The 15355-nt window shown below is 37.7% G+C and overlaps 2 protein-coding genes across 2 annotated transcripts in view; both read right to left on the reverse strand.

The window, feature by feature from the left end:
• The window catches only part of LOC120425838 (trace amine-associated receptor 1), a 79463-nt gene that overhangs the window by 20197 nt on the left and 43911 nt on the right, over positions 1 to 15355 (reverse strand). Inside the window, exons 4-5 of the mRNA XM_039590459.2 lie at positions 4159 to 4231; positions 40 to 365 (exon numbers count right to left, since the gene is read on the reverse strand). Coding sequence (XP_039446393.1) covers positions 40 to 365; positions 4159 to 4231 — 399 coding nt within the window. The remainder of the gene's footprint in view (positions 1 to 39; positions 366 to 4158; positions 4232 to 15355) is intronic.
• Positions 8369 to 10045, reverse strand: LOC120425840 (amine oxidase [flavin-containing] A). The gene is made up of 2 exons (XM_039590460.2): positions 8736 to 10045; positions 8369 to 8667 (listed from the first exon to the last, which is right to left on the reverse strand). Exons 1-2 carry the CDS (start codon positions 9949 to 9951, stop codon positions 8417 to 8419), a joined length of 1467 nt encoding a protein of 488 aa, XP_039446394.1. The 5' UTR covers positions 9952 to 10045; the 3' UTR covers positions 8369 to 8416.

The raw sequence follows: 15355 nt of genomic DNA on the forward strand, positions 1-15355 counted from the left end.
CGGAGACAACGTATGACAAAATTAGCACCATTAACGTACCTTTTCCGAGAAGGACATCGAGGAGGGCGTCGCGACGGAGATGCCCGTCGGTGTCCCCGCGCAGGACAAATTGCCGCCGATTTCGGTGGTGGTCGTCGCCGTCGCCGTTGAGGCCCCTACCGCTGCGATTGCCATCGAACTGGCCGTGGCACCGGCCCCGGCTGGCGTCGCCAGTCTGTATCGATTGGCGTGAAAACTTGACCCATAGCAATACATCAGGACCATGGTCGTCGGGAAGTACAGCGCGCAACTGGACAGTATCCGGTAGGACGATTTGCTGTAGAACGGCTCGCACGCCAGCAGACCGGATTTGTTGAAGTAGTATCCTGGGGGAGAAGGGTGAAATATATAGTTATGACGAGAGAATCGGGCCGGTAGGGGGCATCCGAAATTGAATTGTATGAACTAAGTTGGGCAAGAATTTATAACTCAATTTAAAAGTCGTTGCGAGTGCGGAAGTTGGAACAGTCCTCCGGTGGTGGTGTAACTTTTCACAGTGTGATAGTTTTTTTTTTGTTTTTCGTTGGAGTTGGAGCATGTGCTTGGGTTTGGGATGAAAAATATATTGGATATTTACCAATAAACTCATGGCGCAAAAACACCTTTTTTTTAAGCCTAGCACTTCTATATTAGTTTATATTAAATTATTTCTAAATTTAGAAAGTGTACAGTGCATTTCATATGTTTTAAATAACGGTAAATTTCTCATTTTACCTCCAATGGGGTTTTTTGACTACCAAAACGAGCGCTGTTGCATACATTTGGCCGTTGATTTTTTTCGGTTCCCATGTCGAATCTACCAAAATTTTTTAATTTGAAACTAACGGTAATCATCTTGTATGAATCATTTTTGCCGCTTAGAAACAACTTGCTGTAATCAACTCATATAAAAAACGAAAGAAATTAACTATGATAAATGTAATATGTTTTCGTGATGTTAAAATTAAAAAAAAAGATATTTCTTTCAATGATTTGAAAAAAAAATGTGAAGCGGTCTCATATGATTCTTTCAATGGAGTCCAGGTTCAATCTTCTGAAATCCTCGGAAAAATCATTTCAGATAATCAAGTCTTCGTAAATTGGTCGTAGAAAGCGTAGATTACGAGAAAAAAAAAATGTGTTTTCAACAAAGTAGCTTGCCAACAACCCAAAAACTTTTTAGAAAAGAAAAAAATCCCAAAAATATTCCTAGAAAGTTAGATTTTCAATATCATCCTAATCCCATTTGAACAACTCTTCTGAAGACACCGAAGCTAAAAACTTCCACAGTTTTCGGCAAATATATTAACTACTTAATTTTGTGATCTGGACCACATAAATGCTCTAAAGTGATTAAGAATTTAAATTCCAAGATTGCGGCCAAAATGAGAAAAGATATTTTTTTGCTAAAGAGCAATTCTCAGCGAAATTAGTCTTTTTTTTAATTTTTATTTTTGTATTATTTTATCCGGCTGAAACTTTTTTGGTGCTTTCGGTATGTCCGAAGAAGCAATTTTGCATCATTAGTTTGTCCATATAATTTTCCATTCCTTGGCAGCTATCCATACAAAAATGATGTATGAAAATTCAAAAAATCTGTATCTTTGAAGGAATTTTTTGATCGGCCTTCGGCAAAGTTGTAGGTATGAATAAGGACTAGGGTAGGGAAGTCATCAATGAGACACTTTTGGTTTTGAACATTCAACGATTTTTTGTATTTTTTTTTTATCAGCATGTTTTAATGTGCTTTTTGTTACATTTAGTTTCTTTTAATGTGTTCTAACATTGACCAAAATATGAAATCGATATTACGTTAATTGGAGTTAAAATTCAATAAATATGCCAAAAATCACTTTCGATTTGTTTTGAAAGAATTACATAGATTTGATAATTTTATTTAAGAAAAAACAAAGTGTCTCATTGTTACCATGGGCTGAAAGGAGTGGGGAATAATGAGACAGCCCTGGATTCTGGGTATATTCTTGATTTTGGTCAAACCTAATGAAAGGACATTGCAGCCCAACTTATTCCCTATGAATAGTCGAAAAAAATCTAAAACAATGTTAGTTTTGGTGTTTATGGCAACCTGCGAGCGAAAAAGTAATTTTTGTCCATAATTTACTTTCACACCCCAGAATCAAACAACTTTCCAACGGAACGTCCAAAATCAAAGCCACTATTATGTAGACACACCTTTCCCAAAATATGAGCCTGATTGGTTGAAACTACTACTTGTGAGAGCCATTTTATCATTGTTCCCCGTGTCTCATTGATGACTACTCTAACTCTACCCTACACTTAAAAAAATTATACACGGCAAACAAAATTTTGGTGATTTTTTTATTTCCCTTTTTGTCACTATAAATTGATTTTTTAATCAATACTGACATTTTTTGTTAAATCGGAATAGTGGTCGCAAAAAATTTTCAACTTGATTTTTTGATGAATAATCGAATTTGCAATCAAAAAGTTCTGTAGTGAAATTTTGATAAAGTGCACCGTTTTCAAGTTAAAACAATTTGTAGGTAACTTTTTTTGAAAATCTAATTTTTTTTTGAAAATCTTGAAATTTGAAAAGCTGAGAAAATTCTCTATATTTTGCTTTTTTGAACTATGTTGATACGACCCTTAGTTGCTGAGATATTGCCATGCAAAGTTTTAAAACAGGAAAATTGATTTTTTTCCAAGCCTCACCCAAACAACTCACAATTTTCTAATGTCGATATCTCAGCAACTAATGGTCCAATTTTCAAAGTTAAAATATGAAAAATTCGTGAAATTTGCCGATCGAAAACTATACTTTAAAAAAAATCAAGTATTACGCCCTTTTGAAATGTTAGTATTGATTTAAAAATATAATTGAAATATTGTTTTCGAAAACATCGAAAATCACCAAAAAAAATTTTACCGTGCATCATTTTTCTTTTTCCGTGTAGTCCATATCCATACCAACAACTTTGCCGAAGACACCAAATCGATCTGAAAATTCCTACAAAAGATACAGATTTTTGAATTTTCATACATCATTTTTGTATGGACAGCTGCCAAATTTGTAAGGAAAATTAAATGGACAAACTAATGTTGCAAAATGCAAAATCTTTGGGCATACCGAAAGCACCATAAAAGTTTCAGCGGGATTAAAAATACAAAAATATAAATTAAAAAAAAAACCGATTTCGTAGAGAATTGCTCTGTTTTAAAAATATTAATCTTGAGAAAAGGCTTAAGGTTAAATGATATTTGAAAAACATATTGAAATCCTATCACATCACACCGGTTTACGGTACCCGGATTTAATAGCATTTGGTTAACAAATTGCTGTGATTACAGCGTTAACCTTCTATTAAAAATATTGGTGGTTTAAGTGAATTAAAAGTAATTTTCTGTAAAAAAATACGTTCAACGAACAGTACAGTCAAAACATGCAAGAAATAAGGAAAAACATGAACCAGAGTTTCTGCTCTCACAAAGCATAAAAAAAGTCTCATTATTTTATGACTTTCTGCATGAGTGGATATCTTGCTCATTCATACTTTTGTCCAAATCAAATAAATTTGCCGTAAAATCTCTTTACAAAAAGGAAACCCCACAAGTCCTCACAGAACAACCCAAGTTACGGCCTCCGCCAAAACGAATTGGCCACTTGGTGGACTCTATTGTGCCTAACCAAATCCTGTGCCGCCCCAACTGACGAATGTGGGTAAAATTTCGCCACATTTTGCCACCCTCCCCTTTCAAACTGGCCAGCACTCGAATAACGTTTGGAAGTAAACATACATTGTTGCCGGGATTATGGTAGCTCTTGAGGGTGCGGAACGACGGGAGCTTTTGCGTTCGCCACACCAGGAAGAGGATATTCATATATTTAGGATGGCTTTAAAGAGAGCAGTACATTATTCATAAGCCAAAGGACTCTCGGCTGCGAGTGCGGTCCACCAAGTCGCGCAAAAGGTCGTAAGTTTGTTTTATGCCGGCGATTCGTAAAGTTATGGGTCGTAAATCTTGAAATTGAATCCGCTGCATGACGACATGACGGTGAAAGTGAGCTCAATTAAAGGTTGGAAATTTCTCGTGTGACATCTTAGTCCGAATTGGAAAATCGATTTAAGCTACTTTAAGATAAACTTTAATTCCACTTACCTTTTGGCAGCACCAGCAACCCGAAACAGGTCAAACATAAAATCCACGTGACGCTCAAAATTGCCACACAACCCTGTGAATGAAATTGAAAACAAGTATAATATAAAATCGGAATCAACAAATATCATACAAATCAAACACAACTATTGCGCGCTCATTCAACTGTTGACGATGTTTCCACCTGGTGCTGCAGGTGTCTGGTCTGGTGGATGGAAATCGTTTCATTTTTTTTTTATCCTTGTTTGCATGCATAATCCTCAACGGACCGAATAAAAAACCAAAAATCAATTGCCTACGGCACCATGAAAAAGCCATGTGACCGGCCAACCTCCCCCCGAAAAGGCGGCCAGCTGCCACTCTGTGTGCCAACAACAACGGTCAACTATCACTCCTCAGCACCGACAGCAGCAACAACTTGAAAAAGCACTCAAAAACAGCAGCAGCAATCTCTCTCTCTGTGTAGTGGTAATTTAATTATTGAAATTTTCAGCCACGTGGCTGGTCACTGTTTGAGAATTAATTTTAAAATATATTATACGGGATTTCCGGGCTCTGTGCTGAGCTTTTTTCTGGTTGTGGAATTTTTGCGTCCCTCAAATCAATCCGATCAAGACACGCTCCGGTTGGCCAAGGGGGCAGTTTTCTGGTTCGTTTGCGAGAGGGGAAAATAATGCAAAACCACTTGCTGTGAATTTGGATGGAGGGTAATTTTGTAGCCAAAAATTGCGTCCAGCTGTGGTTATTATTATTGTTTTTGTTGTGGAATTTTATGCAACATAAAGTAAAGTTTGAATATTGGGATTTCCTTAAAAGCTTGCTGTAGAATTATTTGAATTATAAGACAATATCACGGTGAGTTTTCTAGAACAAACAAGATAAAAAATTCGGCAAGTCTGATATTTGCCACCATGAAAGAAGGGATCTTTCCCGACATTTTGCGGGGTCCGGCAAAATATTTTGTCGGTGGGTCTAGAGCAACTTTTTTTTTTTTTTTGAAGATTTTATAGGATTTTTCTTCAGAAAAGTCGATAGAAATCGATGGGTTAATGTTTATATCCATCAAATTTCTTATGAATGTGCCTCAAGAGACTTTAAATTACAAATTTGACCTTAAATCAAAAGTATCCAACCCGATTTTACCAGATTTCTAGCTTTCTTTGAAATAACCCCAACATCCAAGCTGGAAACCTCAATACGACCAAATAAAAATCTTTTCTATGTATAATTTGTCATAAAAATACAGCAACAGATTGACCGGATACAAATTCGAGCTTAAACCATTGCTAAACTCAAAGTATTTCATTTAAAAGTTATTTGTTACCCAAAAGGTTCCCAAAATAGTAGTTTATGCAACAAGTTGCAAAAAGAGGATTCATTCAGCACGAGTCGTACATTTATCTAACAAGGTTCACCGAGTTAGATAAATACGACGAGTGATGAAAAATCAAACAAAACTTACGATGCAAAATGATTTCTTTGGACATAGGAATAACATGGACAAAGTTTTGTTCAAATAAAAAAATACAAAGAAAGGTCGAATTGCGATCGTAGAGAACCACTCAATTGACTTAAGACAACAAAATTCTTCAGAACAAAACAAATATACTAAATGTCTTTTTGAAAAGGGACCCACAATGATTAAAGCAATTTTACAAGCCAAACAAAATTCAATGGGTTATTTTTTTGGAGAATCTTTCAATATAAATATCATCATAACAAAACGGAACAACAATATTACAAATAAATAAAAATAGCGCCTAAACCCAGACAAACCATCAACAAGAATCTGGCATCACAATTTGGCATGCAACACGTGTAGGTAGAGCAAAAATCCAACGCCAATTTGCTTCCCTATATTGGTTTTCTCTTAGAACGTTTGCAACAAACTGTATGCGACCGAAAAATTGAAGCCAATTTCATTATTTTTGAAGATTCAATAAATCAAGTGCAGCAGCTGTCGAGTTCTGATGGAGCAGCCGGTTTTGAGCCTCTTTTGATTGGGCCCAAATTAGTGTTATCAAATGGAACAATAGATTGGCATGACTCAATTGGCACTCCAATCAAATTTCAAATTTGCCAATTTGACAAAACAAAAGGATTCAGTGCTTTTCGGTGTAATTAAATTTGAATTACGCGTTATTGATTTTGTTTGGATTACACAACTGAAAATATGGATGTACTTAGGAAGGGGAAACCCAATTTGCGTGAATTACAGGAAACTGTAAACGTAGCTATAGCTTTCAATTGATCGAACGATAGCAGTCAAAGAGTTTCCCAGGCACCATTCTGGCTACAAACTAGCATGCATTGTTTCATATGGAAAAAGGGAAACTCGACACTCTCTCACTCTGCCAAGTGGCCCACGTGTCACATATGAACATACCCACACGAACACGTGGACCTTTCCCGCTAACATAATCGATATCACACACACAGTGCTAATATTAGCTTTGCTCAATTGTGTTTGGCTCCAGCAAAGTGAGAAGTCACTCTGGCCAATAAGCCAGCTAAAGTATGCACAACCGCGTTCGAATCTTGAGAACAAACTAATAATAGAGTTGCAAGACAGTTTGTGCAATACCCCGTTGATCGATCACTTACGGTGGAGGCATTTAGCATTTTTACGAAGCCAATATCAACCGTTGGTTAACTTTGCGTCCATCATCAAAGTCCTTAGCGATAATTGCTTCCCCATCATCGTTGGCGGTTCTGATGGTGGCCGATGTGAATCACATAAGTTGTGGCAAATGAGGAGCAGCCTCGTAAGCAACCAGGCGGAAGTTCGATAATTAATTGGAATAATTATGGGTGCCATCTACTCAACTCGTTGGCGACTTTATCAGGACGAGCATGATGTGGCCAGTAGGGACAAGTTTTCACTTTCATTTGGTGCTAATGATGACGAACCCCGGCGGAAGCACTTTGAAACGGAAGTGAGTGAAAGTTCAAGGTAGTTTTAAAAAGTGTATGGATTTAACAACTTGTTCTTTTGAGCGCTTCATCAAAAAATTTAATGTTCTTTTCGATTTTTAATTGAAGTTTCCTTCCAAAATAAAGCAAAAACAAAAATGAGAAATGGCCATATTGAATTTTGATCATGTTAAGGCTAAAAAAAAGACTGTTTTGGTTATCTTCAACATTTACAAGAATAATTAATTTGAACAATTCAATTTTTTACGTGAAAAAAAAATGAAAAAAAGCCCAAATTTATTTTAGCGTTTGGAATTTTTTCCTAAATTCTTCTCATCAATACCAATCACTTGCCCAGAGACGCCAAGATCATCAGAAAACCAGTTCTCAAGAAACTGTTTTTTTTTATATTTTGAGAGCATTTTTGTATGAACATGGACAGCTCAAAAATTGTATGAACATTTGAATGGATAAACTGATAATCTAAAATGGCCTACTAAGTCACATAGAAAAAGTCCTTGAAAAGTTTCAGTTTCACAACTTCAACAAAAAATTTAATCTGTTTCAAATTTGTTCAGTATGGGAGAGGTATATTGTCAAATTTTCAATTTCTTTGAAATGTAAAGGCTTTGAAAAAATGATCATAAAAAAAAGAAAAAAGTAAAAACAAACTTTTTTTTTGTAAAATCGTAATAACTTGTGATGCTGTAGTGAACCCCTTATGATTATACATATTTTTGTTGTAATTCGATGCCTTTGTGCTCTCTTGTTCTAAGCTTGCTGGTTTTCCTATCTAGTTAGCATAAAAGAGCACAGAGGCATCGAATTGTCTGTTCTACAACTTTGTAGAACATTGTTACACTCTAAAAAATAACCCTGCAAAGTTAGAACAAACACGAAATTTAAAATGAAAATTTTTGTTCTAGATGAAAAAATGAGCCTGCTGGGTTAATGTAGATTCGAAAATTGTTCCATTTTTTTTCCTCCGACTCCGGATCCAACTCTGACTCCACAGTCCTGATAAAGTTATACAATTAAATAATAAAACACAACATACAGTGAAAAAAAAAAAGTAAGAAATTTATAGGAATTTTACCACTTTTCCTTATTTAGTAATCCAGAAAACCCGATTACAAAACTAGGAAAAGAGGCGAAATTCCTAGAATATAAAAATTTTGTCCGTTTTTAATTTCAGTGTAGTTTCTTTTTCCTTTTTTTCTCTTTTTGTTTAAAACAAATCTTAATGTAGCAAAACGTGGAAATTATTAGGCGGTCAAATTAAAAAAAAAACAAATCCGTGTCTTCTAGATTCTCCAAAACATCAACATTCTAGTTAAAACCTTCAGCTTTATTCCACTTGAAGCTTCCACTCGAACAAACTCCTCACCATCCCACGCACCATCCTGAACGTGGCCACAATTGTGCTAACGATGGCCACAAGCTGCCGCACGCTGGCCAGGTTGACCATCGCCCAGAGCCGTTCGAGCGGGGACTGCGGCCGAAAGTACTTGAACAGCACGCACTGCATGTCGGTGACGTCCTTCAGGTTGATGGTCTGCGGTCGGACCTCCAGCAGGGCCAGGATGGCCGCCTTGATTCCTGGCGATTTTCGGAGGGGGTTGAGATTTAAGGGGCGAGAGATTCAAGAGTGGACTTTGTATCTGTACCTGCTTGGACGGAGCCATTGATGAATCCTCGGTACCAGCAGCTTGCGTTTGAGGAGGAAAGAATTATTCGCCGGTGAAAGTTGAATGGAGCTTCGACGAAGAACGGTATTGGGTTGCAATTTGAGTTGAATGAAAGTGGATCCATGAGGGTGGGACTGTTTAGCGTGCTGGCCAGGATTCCAAGGATGGTCTGTCGAGCATCGATAACACTCAAATTTTCCACGTGGAAAAATGATCCGACCAGGCCGTACCTTTCGGTGCTCTCGAAACAAATTATTCTCCGGGATGGAAGAAATAGATTCCCGGAGTAGCCTTGGTCCCTCCACTCGGATGACCGAAATTGCGCCCTGAATTCGGTCACATGTGTGATGTTTGCCTCACTCGAGTCCGGTACGTTGAGCAGCAAAATCATCGGACGAGACGGTACAAACTGGATCTGAAACAAATCATTACACGAAATTGCACAAATGACGGTACGGGCTAGCCAGTGGCCGCCACTGCCATCGTGGACCATCACGAAATCCTCGTCCGTATATTGCACATGAGTGACTTCACACGAAAGTATTACATCGTCCGGTCCGATTGCTTCAACGAGTTTCTCCACCAGCCCGGCCCATTCTCCACCTCCAGCCGGGACCAAGTGGTCTTCGGACATCGTCAGCATCTCGTACAGACAAGACATGGACGACGCCATTGATTGACAAAACTTTAACCAATCCGTCACGGTCAGCTCCACTGGGTTGTATCCACAGCTGATTTTGATCAAAAATCGAAAAAACTCCTTCGACGTCTCAAAGAGCAACTTTGCCTCCAGAAATTCATCCATATTCATCGGGTACTCGGCGATAAACCGACCGGAGCAGAGAGAGTCAATTTCCGCCATCAACCGGGTGCACTCGAGACTGGCCAACGGACCCCAGACGAGCCCCCCAAAGGGCGTTACATCCCTCCGTCTACCACCAGCAACTCCCACCGCACCGTTCCGCCGTTCCAACGCCACCCCCAACTCCCGGCAAAGCTCAACGGCGTGGAAATGATTCTCGGTGATCCAGCGTGATTTGAAGCCGGACAAATTGCCCCCGGCAGCGGAGCATCTGTCCAGCACCTTGATTCCGACCGACGGGTGCTTGTCCCGGATGCGTTTGGCCGCACACAGCCCAGACAGGCCGGCACCGACGATGAGGACGTCTGCAATTTGGTGTGCACTTTCGGGCATTGATTTGGACACGGAATTGTCTGTTTTGTTGTTTACTGCCCAGAGCCGGTAATTACATTTCCATGAATACTTTGATCGATTCTTGTTTATCCTTTCGTCACATGGCATGAGGGTGCTGCCACAGAGTAACTGTGTGGTGCTGCTATGACTTTTCTTGTTTATTAACTTTTAATCTAACAGAGTCCATTTCAAATGTTTGATTGAGAAATTTTACAATAATTTCATTTTTTGTTATTAAAAATTTGAAAATTGTTTCTGCCATATGAAAAAAAATGTTTATGTCAATAGAAATCCATGTAAACTATTTTATGTTTTTCATTGTACGGAGATTTTTATTAACAAAAAAATATATACTCGTCAATGTTTCAGCAAAATCAAAAAATATAAATTTCCCGGTTCATAGAAATTGTTTGTCATATATCACAACTAGTTCACAAAAGAAAAAAAACTAGTAGAAATCTGCACTACACAATACATTACAATCCAACTAAAGTAAAGCAACAGAAAGCTGCTAACACACAACTTTCCAACACTCTGTGGGTGAGATAACAAAAGTGGACGTGCGACAAACAATCCACAAAAGGTTACCCTGCAAAAAACCGTACGACAATACGCCACACGCATCAGGCTATGATTGATAGTTTTTGTTGTTTGGTCAACCTTTCCAAGGGGTCTGACATGTTTACCAACCACCACTGTCTAGAGAGCACTGCTGCTGCTGCTGCTGCCAGAACCCGGAATCCACTATCTTTCTGATGGCCTTCAGCCAGCTGGTACCGTACGATTTCGCGCTTTTTGTCCATTATCGTGAGTCACACACACACACACAAACTTCCGGTTTGGCGCGCGCCGAAAGCTTCCTACTTCCTCTCGCCGAACAAATCTGCTCCGCGCTAGTTAATGCTTTCGGAAAATGGAATTTGGATCGATGATTTCCTGGCCAAGGTTACGGACAGTGCGGAACTCGAAGGAGGTCCCCCCCAAAGCGACGCCTCAAGGAGATATATGTTTGAGATGTTTTTTGTTGTTGTATGTCTTTGCTTTTATTTGGCCAAGAGAGGAAATTCCTCGAGCGTCCATCGCATTCATTTCTGTGATTTCTTCGCTCTCTCGGAGAAGAAGTGTAACGAGGGGCTGTTTACATTTTCTTCTGGCGTTGTGATTTTTGCTGGCGAGTCAGTCGGGAAGAAAGGGCTACCCAGGAAGAGATATATGTTGGCTAGGCCCTGCCCATCGTCCGGTATTGAGACCTTCTGTTTTATCATGAATACGGAAACACTTCGGGCTGGGTTTAGTTCAACCATGGCAGGGGTCTTTAATAGACAATAAATATATTAAAAGAATTGTTGTTATAATAAAACATGATCATTCAACTTCAAAAATACATTGGCATTAAAAAACATTGAAGCATTTCTTAAAATCATAAAATAAATATCTTGTGATTGCAAACAAATGAAACAATCATGGTAAATCACTTTAATTTTACTAGTTTTTATTCCCAAAACCTACTGGATCTAAATATCTTGGATAGGGATAGTGAATTTTCACGGCATAAATTGAAATTTCGAGGCATATGCTACAGGTTTTATCCTGGTTCTGAAAACCATTATACGGCATAAATAGGCTTTTATGACTTACTTAGAACCTAAAATGTTACTAGGGATGGCACTCAACATATTTAATTATATGCAAAACTGTGTTACTTTAGAATAAGTTTGCATATGAAAAAACCATATTATGCAAAAAAAAAATTCCAAAACGCATCTAACCATACACTTTAGTTTCAACAAAAATGAAAATCTGAGTTTTTAAGAAATGTTTAGGCAAAAATCTATTGCTAACATTTTTTGTAACTTTGTCATTGTTTTAATATGAATTGAAAATAAAACTCATAAAGAAACCAATGTTCACGTGTTTTAATCTTTAGGATTCATATTTTGTTATCCATGTAACAAAACCATCAATTCGCTGAAAATTTGCATTTGGTTATCTACATTTCGTAAACCATGATTGTACTGAAGAATATCTTCTCAAATGGGATATAAAACTAAATCAGCTCTGCATGCTTTTTAGTTTTTTTTTGCAGCTGCTACCAAATTACTTGTCAAAAATCTTGTGATGTATTTTAATTAAAAAATCAAAATTTAAATACCGTCATCAGGAGTGACATTGGGTCCGGCCTAATCATGAACATTGGATAAATAGGTTTATTTTTTAATTTATCTTAGGCTGTTGTAAAGGTATAGGTATATGATATAGGTTTAAAAAACACTTTAAAATTTATAAAAGAATGGAAAATTTTACATAGAATAAACTTGAAAAAAATTTGGTGTCTTCGGCAAAGTTGTTACTAAAATTTGAATTATAAAAATACATAATAAGGGACCATCAATAATGGTGCAAAATCTGGTTTAAAACCTAAAAGAAGCTATAACTTGGCTATAACTTGAAAACTTTTCGATTGCAACTTTTTTTTTGGTTTTAACAATGATTTTTAATAATATATTGTCCAAGTTTTCGATTTTATTTCAAAAATTTCTCCTCAACCAAATTGTACATCATCACACACTTTGGGCTCAGACAAGGGCTTTTACTTCCCTAAAGCATAAAAAACATTCATTTTTTTTATTTAATTCTCAGTGATAAAAAGTTTAATGAAAGCTTTTCGAAATACAGAATTTCATGCATTTAAATACATAACCATTTTTTTGTAATTGTATGGACACTTGCATGGTAAATTGAATGCTTCTTTTGACATAGGAGCAATTGCCAACAAAATTGGCCGATTTCGATCAAACTTTGTGGGGGCCTTCCCTATCACCAAAGAAGCACAATTTTGGCAGCTGTTCATACAAAAATGATACGAATTTTTTAATTGATTTGATGTCTTCGGCAAAGTTTTAGGTATTGATGAGGACTATTCAGAAAAAAATGAACTTTATTTCAACAAGTTCTGTTTCCAAAAATCCACACTTATTTTTTTAACTTCTTTTATATTGTTAAGGGGACAAATCCCGCATCTTTTAAGCCATTCAGAAGTATAAACCAAAATATTGCCAAATAGTTATGATTTTTTGTTAAATTTTTGACCTTATTTTTATGTAAAATCAAATTTTCAATTGAAAAGTACTTTACAATTTTTTGATTGGTGCACTGTTTTCAAAATATAGCCATTTAAAGTCAAAGTCCTGTTTTTTTTTAAATTTCAGAAAATTTTCTATTAAATTGCCTAAAAGATTGGACCTCTGGTTGCTAAGATACAGCGACTAAAAAAAGGAAAGTCACACACAAACAACCCTCCAAATTCTAATGCCGATATCTCAGCAACTGATGGTCCGATTTTGAATGTAAAATAATGTAACATTAGTGCCATTTCCGGGATTGGGGGAGATTTGCTCATAGGGAATGCATGGACAAAGTTTCATCCAAATTAAAAAATATAAAGAAAACGAGATTAGCGAAATCGTAGAGAACAACTAAATAAGGATGCTTTCGCAATTGATTTTTTTGATGGAGGCATAAATCACTGCAGTGGTTAATTTTCAATTTGAAATAATATTGCAATATATTGAAGACCACTGCGCCAGACGAGATCATTCATAGTGTTGAATCGTATGAACAACAACAAATAGAAGAACGCCACACGTGCTTCATCATGTTGTTGTTCAACTGTTGTTGCTGTTGTTTAGCCATATCGGTGTCGAGCCCATCCATCACCATCATCACCCATCGCCAATGTCCCGACCATGTGCTGGTCGTCACAGTCATGGTTTCGGACAACTCCAACTTCACTAGCCACACACACACACCCATTAGAATGAGTTTGCCTGCAAAAAGGACCCTCCAGACGCCGAGACGAGACTGTGAAGAGGGCAGCTTTTTCGGACACTCAGTCAGGCTTCAGCGAACTGGCGACGCCGACGCCCGCACATGTTTAACGAGGCATGGCTCGACGAGATCCGACGGAGAGTGGGTGGTTTCGCTTTCACTGTGCTGCTAAGTACCAGGCAGGACACTCACTAACCAGCCAGCTAGCCAGCCGATGATGATTGCTCCATGTGGTATTACATGGTTCACACGCTTGGATCAGACAATTTGTCCCATCATCGAGGGACAGCAGCGATGATGTTGTCGCGGCTGACTGGCCGGATCAGCGTGTCTGCTCTGGGTACAAATTAGGATGATTGAGGTATTACTTGGGTGGTTGGCTGGGTTTTTCATGCAGATCAGCAGGGAGAGGGGTTGATTCGGGTTGACGTGGGTTGTTCACATGCGGGTTTTCACTTAATTAATGGTGCGTACATTAATTGATGATTCTTTTTAGTTGAATTCATAATCCATATAAGTTTTTTTTCGGAAAGTTATGTTAAGTTCAAGCTAAGCACAACAACAACATAAAATTTAAAAAAATCTTAAAATATGTCTATGGCAACTTGAAAACTTTCAGCAAGACACAATTTCCAACCGATTTATTCAACTTCCCTCGTCAATCCGACAAAATCCCATTAAACTCCACATCAAACAGGTCCACCCGCACAATAAGATAAACAATTCGAATGGGACCAAAATCCGCCCAATTCGTGCGCCATTCAGAACATTAAATGATGCTTGCAAAATTGAGCCGGCATTGACCGTCACCGCAAAATTCCGGCTCCACCCAGTCACGAGCCTTGGCTTAAAGTTCATTCCGGTCTTCTCGGATCGGAAATAAGTCCCCAAATAACGTGGAAGGCATATGTGGGCCAATCTTCCGATTGGCAGGTGCACCGGGGCGGAAGATCAATTTTCCTCAACGGAGATTTCTTCATTTCTGTTCAGCGGCGTACCCCCAGTGGGACCATGCTTTTGCGTCTGAAGACTGTTGAACGAAAAATTCAAACACTGGCATTTTCGAGGAACCGTGCCCGATCCGAGCTGAAGACATATTGAGCTGATTGAACAACATACCGAGGTGAGTAAATCTGTTGGCAGCTTTGTTTAGAGGGAAGAAACATTTTCTTCAAGATTTCAGCACAGCACAGCAACGGGTGTTTCAACGATTCCGTATTGATAGCTTTTCTTTGCAGCTACCGACAGCTGCTGATGTTTGATGAAGTTATTTGAAAGAAACTCCACCACAAATTGGGTCTTATTTATTGGATATTGGCTTTTGTGTAAAGTTTTCGTGAACAAGCTGGATCACAGCATTATATTTTCCTTCTTTTGAAAAGTTCATATGCAAAAATTTCTGATTTTTTTTTTTCAATTATTATTTTATACTTCTTTATGCCTTAGCAAATAATTATCAATTTTTAAGTCACAAATGCAAATATTTTTCACAGTTTGTCATCATTTTCAGATACACAGTTATATGAATATATCCAAATGATGTTTGTAAAATTTTAATGTTTATTTTTGATCCCTT

The sequence above is a fragment of the Culex pipiens genome, chromosome 2 (genome assembly GCF_016801865.2).
Source record: "Culex pipiens pallens isolate TS chromosome 2, TS_CPP_V2, whole genome shotgun sequence".
NCBI lineage: Eukaryota > Metazoa > Arthropoda > Insecta > Diptera > Culicidae > Culex > Culex pipiens.

Bases quoted from the DNA above. Each gene is read 5' to 3' on its own strand.
- LOC120425840 (XM_039590460.2), bottom strand. From the start codon at position 9,951: ATGCCCGAAAGTGCACACCAAATTGCAGACGTCCTCATCGTCGGTGCC. The intron at 8,668-8,735 runs GTACAGATACAA...GAAAATCGCCAG, and splicing joins CAATGGCTCCGTCCAAGCAG to GAATCAAGGCGGCCATCCTG.